Raw genomic sequence first — 6255 nt, forward strand, 5'->3', positions numbered from 1 at the left:
GACCTCTACATGGGGTGGGTCTTGGAACGACAAGGGGCGACAGAATCAGCATTGAAGATGTACAACTCGATCTTGCAGAATTGGGCCCCAATAGGCGGCGAGGAGAACGGCCTATCTCTCATGGCTAGGACATCACTTGGGTCCGTGTATCGCAAGCAACACGACTACCTTCAGGCAAGAGACAATCTTGTATTTGCGTGGGAGGCTCGACAGAGACTCTTCACTATCAATAGCAACACGACCGTTGACTCTGGCATACAATTGGCCACCACCTTACGAGAGATGAATCACTGCGAGGATGCTCTGGAGCTGCTGGACCAAGTTGAAACGTCGACTATTTTCAAAGATGATTTCGAGCGTGAGTGCCAGGTGACCCATCTCCGCGCACTGATCAAATTGGATCAAGGGAAAAGCCGTGAGCCAATCGATGACCTGACTCGAGTAGTCGAGGAGACTGTGGGGGACAAGAGAGGCCAAAACAATAGGGAATGTCTGTGGGTGCGGACGACGTTGGCGGACGCATTGAAAGACGAAGGGCACCACTCAGAAGCGCTGATGCTATTTTCCGAAATCGTTCAGCCCATTCTAAGCAACTTGGGAATGCTTACACTGAACGATGATCTGAAGGACGAACCCGAACCTCCCACGCAATTGGCAATCGCCGAAGAAGCACTGAGACGTGTGAAAAGGCGCGACCAAGCCGGTGCTGAAGAACTGTTAAGGCAGAATGGATTGCAATGGGTTCGGCAGCAGGACTTCTGGATGCGACAAGGCGGCCCGCCGACTGATACTGCCTGGATGAAAGCAGTCGATCACCAACAAAAGCTGGGAGTTCATGAGATGTCCAGAAGAACCACAGTAAATAATTGTTGATTCTCAGGTTCTATTCCGCCAACCCGACAGGCGCTTTCGAAGCCGCCAATCACGGCGCATTCCACCAACCCGAAAGAGAGAAACTGGCCCTATCCTATCTCGAGCTCAGTGTCCACTGCTTCACAGAATCAACGATTTCACCTCATCGCATCGCATCCGCTTTTGTCTCGGTGGACCGGTTTACGCCGTCGAGCGGAGAGGCAGGGACGATTTCCTTGGAGCAACTCAAGGACGGTCGGGCCGGGAGCGAACCACAACATTGGCCGGTGGATGCGGTTAGGGCAAGAGCCAACACCGGCCAGTGTTTCTCCCCCCCCCGAGAGATATCCTACAGGTAAATTAGATAATTGCGGCGCTTAAATACTACAGTAAGCAAGCCGCGGTTCAAATGGAGTCATCGATGAAATTTTCCTTGCAGAAATTCGGATTGTCCATTGGTACTGTAACTGCACACCGTCCTGGATAATCCGTCCCTGCGACCCCATATACGGTCACTCGAGCAATGGAGCCCCTGGAGTCACACAAACTCAAGGGTCACACTGAATGGGTGACCAGGGTGGCCTTCTCGGCCGACGGCTTGCTACTAGCATCGGCGTCACATGACATGACCATCAGGCTATGGGATGTGAGCTCAGGACGGCAGCTACGGAAATTAGAGGGGCACACTAGTGTGGTTATCTCCGTGGTCTTCTCGCCCAACGGCTCACGGCTCGCATCGTGCTCATATGATGGCACCGTTAGGCTGTGGAACCCAAAAACGGGGGAGCAAGTACGAGAGCTATACCACAACCTCGGCGTCCTCAACGTGGCATTCTCGCCCGACGGCGCGCAGCTTGTATCGGCCTCGTGGGATGAGGAAGCAATGCTGTGGGACTTGAACACGGGGCGGGAAATATGGAAGCAAAAGGGCCCGTCCAGGTCCTTCACAAACCGGGTGGCCTTCTCGCACGACGGTTTGCTAGTGGCGTCAATCATAGATTGTACAACGGTGACGCTATGGAATAAGAGCACAGGACGGGAAGAGTGGAAGCTGAAGGGCCACACCGCTCCCGTGCAACACGTTAGCTTCTCACCTGTTAGCTTGCTATTGGCGTCAGCATCAACAGATAAGACGGTCAGGATGTGGAAGCCGAAAACTGAGCAGACGCGGAAGCTGGAGGGGCATACGGGCACCGTCTGGACGGTCGCCTTCTCACCCGACGGCTCGATGCTCGCGTCGGGCTCATCTGACGAAACCGTCAGGATATGGGGCGTAGACTCCGGCCGGCAACTTCACAAGCTAGAGGGCCACACTAGTGCCGTCTGGGGGGTCACTTTCTCACCTGACAACTCGCTGCTCGCGTCAGCGTCCCTCGATGGGACGGCGAGACTATGGAAACCGAGAACGGGAGAGGCCCGGAAATTGGAGGGTCACACTGAAGTCGTCCGATCCGTCGCCTTCTCACCCGACGGCCTGCTGCTCGCGTCATGTTCGGAGGATCGGACCATCATGATATGGAACGTAGCACTTTGAATGAGACTGTATAGGGGCATCAAGAGCGAGAATCATGTCGGCATTGTTACAGTACACCAAACGGCAGAGACGCAGCTAGTGCGGGGCAGCTTGCAGGTCGTGCGATGGATTGTGAACGTCAAGGGATCCCGCTGCCGGGTTACGTAACCGCTCTAATATTGTCCCTAGCCGCTTAGTACTACTTGGCATCTCTTTCTCTTTCACTATCTACAGTAGCAGCAAGAAGATCGAAGCTAGTACGAGTATATGGCAGTTCCCGCTTGGCTTCTCCCTATCCTAAACGGTCCGACTAGAGGTCGCCACGGCGCGAGGATGACGACGCGGACAAGGGACATCCAACTGCGACGCCGAGCAACGATCCGGCCGTCCGCCACTCTCAAAGGACACCGAGCTCGATCAGTGGGGCGAGACTGAAGGCATCAAGGCGATAGCGAGCGCCGTTGGCGTCGCGGTGTGCCTCGTAATAGTCGCATGTGCCCAGCCGGCAGACGTAGTGAACCTGAAACCCTTTGTAAGGGCCCGTAGCTTGCCTCTTACTGGAGCTGTCGCAGTGGCAAGGACGATTGGCGGGATCATTGCCCCGGGAGTCGGCGAACACCAGAAAACGGTCGCAATGACCACACTTATAGAATGGCCGTCCGGCGTTATTGTTGGTGTTGTCGGCTCCTGTCACGTGACACGACACGTCTTTGGCCGTGCCACAGCGGGAACAGATTGGAGGCGCTGTCGGAAATGCGGCCGGTAAATTGGAAAGGAGGGAGGATAATTCTAGCTCAATGTGCTTAGGCCTGACACGGGTTGTGACGCGGCGGAGAACTTACCGGACAAGTGTTCGGCCATGCCCTTTGACGTGGCTACGATGTCAGACAGTGTGGGAAGAAAGAGTCGAGAGTGTCAGCGAGGAGAACGAGAGTGAGGGTGAGAGGGGAGGGAGAGAGGATGGAATGAGCGAGATAAATTGAGAAAAGGCCTTCTATCTTCACCCCCTCTCCCTCGATACTGGCCACCCTGGAGTATTCCACCTGATTCACCCTTCATTCCTTCGAGGAACGACGTCGGGTCGATGGTGGAATTGCACTTCTAGATTGAACCGTCAAGGTTGGCCCACGCTCACGATACTGTAACAGTGTCGTGACGCTATTGAAGTTTAAGTGGGATGATCCATTCTCCATGGATGGCCTCAGTGGGAGTAATAGGACTGAAGGTCTATATCATTGACTCGGGGTTGAGGTGCGTTTCGGCGTAAACGTCTCCCGCGTCCCAGGGTTAGTCAAGGACCATTTCCGGGAGAATGATGTGCCCTTTTACTCCCCTCCCCCCAAAAACTGGTCATCCCTGTTCCAGCGTCATGTGCGAGCTTCAAAGAGGGCGCCAGGAAAACTGTGTGAGGCTGAGAACTCAGCTCTCGAGACCTGGTCAGATCCGATATTTAGTCCGATAAAGTCTAGAGACTCGGCTCTCTCGCTGGCTCGTGCGGCCCATATATCGCCTCCGCAGGCCATTCGACGGGCCGTGCTAAACAACCGTCCCCCGCCCATAGCGCTCTTCGGGAGACCCCGATCCCTCGCCTTGACCAGGAGGTGGCCAGTGCGGACAGAGCGACTACAGTGCTCTTTGTTTTTCGAGTTCATCACGTCACCTCGCATACAATGAGGTGAGGTCGTCCGAAGACACGTCGAGAGTCATTCTCATCCAATTCCACATTCGGATAGCGACGGCATCCCACGGACCCCTTCACTCGATGATGGTGAGGGGTGTTAGTCGACATGTTCGAGGCTTCTCCACACTTCGCCGCAGCACGTCTGTCGTCTGGGTCGTACTCGGGTATAAAGCGACGAGCGGTCAGCGCACAACGATGTTTCGATCCCAACCGCGAATGTCCTCTGATCACCGTGCCATTTTGCAGTCCCATGGCGAAAAAGAAGGGCACCCAAGCCCCGGCGGCTGCCACCACTCGCACCGCGACAACGACCAGGTCGGTGTCTAATTCAACGCCCTCTTCGGAGCCCGCTCTGGCGGCCGCCCCTCGCCCTTCCCATGCAACCTCAAGAGGTGATGTAACCACCAATGTGCCGAACTGTGATTCACGTGGGCAAGCCCAAGCGGGGCGTGCTGCGACGGGCAATGGGAGGTAAGTCACCGCGATGGCACCATTGCGGACCGAATCTCGGGTGTTGACCGTGGATGGCCCCAGTGTATTTTCCTCTCGAATCGTCACCATCCAGGTGGGACACGACCGGGCTCCGTTTTCGATCCACTCGGGCTTCTTGTCACCGTCGAAGGTTCTCTGCCAAAAGGTGCAGGTCTCGGGACAGGAGAACTCCGTCGTCCTCAAGGACGTGGAAAAAGCCGCCTTTGAGATTCTCCTGTGTTATTTGTACGGCCAGGACTACGAACGGTTCGATTCGACCCTCAACCCACGGCTTCCGGATGGGCAAGCCCCTGCTTGTTTGTTGACGCGCTGTGGGATTCTCCTCCGCCTGGGGATTCAACTCGACATTCCCTCCCTCCAAGAAGAGGCGATGGGTCGGATTTTGTCAATTGAACAGGTCGACTACGCGAGCATTATGACGGTCGCGCAGAAGATGTTTCAATCCCCGACCACGCCGGATGCTCGCTTCCTGTCGTGGTTCCGGGAACAAACGCGGACGGCGTTGCGCGCTCGACGTCTAGAGGACGAGGATTACGTTTTGGACGCCATCCGTGCGAGCGGCGGACCTCTCTGTCTAGAGTTGTTCACATCTCTTCGGGACCACCGTTCGCGACGGTCCTCTCTCCCGTCCCTCAGTTCTGCAACGCACTCCGACATGTCTGACGAGGGTTCATTCACAGAGCAGCTCGACCAAGAAATCGAAGGCTTGAGCCTGGACGGGCACGGGGCAGCTGCGGAAGGCGGATCACCGCCGGGGAGGCAAGATCTTCGGGGCGAGGACGAGGGTGAAGCCATCGCGGCGGCCGACGTTTTGGAGGAAGCGGATCAGAGTGCAGTGGTGGTCGACATGGCCGAAGTTGTCCAACTTCAAATGGCAAGCCACCACGAGGTCTCGAGCTCGCCGGGAGAGGCGCCAGCCCTCCCTCCCGACACGGCTTGCTCACACCGAGAAACGCATCTGGCCGATCCGATAAGGTGGAGATTTTGTGGGCAGTGTCGTGAGGAGATCATGTCCATCGTGAGGGCACTCAGGAGTTGAGCGAGGAATGAAGGTGGGCCGTCGATTTGTAGTTGTCGTTAAGGACAAGCCAATCATCGCGTCCGGTTGTGGCTTCCCAATCAGACGAATAAGCGTGAACAAACTCGCCCACCGATTGGTTAAAGAACCAACACCCCCTCTCGGTTGGTCCATGAATTTACCACACCACGTGACGGGTTAAGTGACGATCATTTCGCCAGTGCAAGAGACGCTTTAACCCGAACATTACCCAACGCTCATTGGCGTTCGTACCGAAATTCCTGTCGGCCTGTGACAAGCCGTCCAGATACTTGGCAAAAGCCATTCCCACTTGAGTTTGAAACTGGGCATTATGCGCTGATTTGTACAGTTGTTTGCAATTGCGCCTTCGGATTCTGATTTGGTTTGATTTGATTTGATTTATTCCATTAGCTGTGCAGATAGATGTCTATGTAGCCCACTACTAGCTAATTCCTCTACGCTTCCTCCTACCGCTCGGGGCTCATACACTCATTCAACAGCCCAGTCCAAGCATTGTACAGGCTTGACTTGTCAAGCCACACGCCTAAAGATGCTGATTGGCCGAGTGATTTGTCCTTGCTCTTTAGCCACGCAATATCTTGGACTCGGTAGCCTTTCTCAGCCAGCTCATTCTCTTCCATGATTCTGTCGATGGCTTCTTTCTTATGTTCTGGAAGA

General features: G+C 55.3%; 3 protein-coding genes across 3 annotated transcripts; all 3 read left to right on the forward strand.

The window, feature by feature from the left end:
- Nucleotides 1-9: 9 nt before the first annotated feature.
- Nucleotides 10-873, forward strand: A1O9_13152 (uncharacterized protein; the record flags this gene model as incomplete). Its single annotated transcript, XM_013397930.1, has 1 exon — nucleotides 10-873. The coding sequence occupies one exon, from the start codon at nucleotides 10-12 to the stop codon at nucleotides 871-873; it is 864 nt and encodes a 287-aa protein (XP_013253384.1).
- Nucleotides 874-1375: 502 nt separating this feature from the next.
- A1O9_13153 (uncharacterized protein) lies at nucleotides 1376-2386 on the forward strand (the record flags this gene model as incomplete). Its single annotated transcript, XM_013397931.1, has 1 exon — nucleotides 1376-2386. The coding sequence occupies one exon, from the start codon at nucleotides 1376-1378 to the stop codon at nucleotides 2384-2386; it is 1011 nt and encodes a 336-aa protein (XP_013253385.1).
- A 1766-nt stretch (nucleotides 2387-4152) lies between these two features.
- A1O9_13154 (uncharacterized protein) lies at nucleotides 4153-5577 on the forward strand (the record flags this gene model as incomplete). The annotated part of the gene is made up of 2 exons (XM_013397932.1): nucleotides 4153-4517; nucleotides 4581-5577. The coding sequence occupies 2 exons, from the start codon at nucleotides 4153-4155 to the stop codon at nucleotides 5575-5577; spliced, it is 1362 nt and encodes a 453-aa protein (XP_013253386.1).
- Between the last annotated feature and the right edge of the window lie 678 nt (nucleotides 5578-6255).

The sequence above is a fragment of the Exophiala aquamarina genome (assembly GCF_000709125.1).
Source record: "Exophiala aquamarina CBS 119918 chromosome Unknown aczIA-supercont1.94, whole genome shotgun sequence".
NCBI classification, from domain to species: Eukaryota; Fungi; Ascomycota; class Eurotiomycetes; order Chaetothyriales; family Herpotrichiellaceae; genus Exophiala; species Exophiala aquamarina.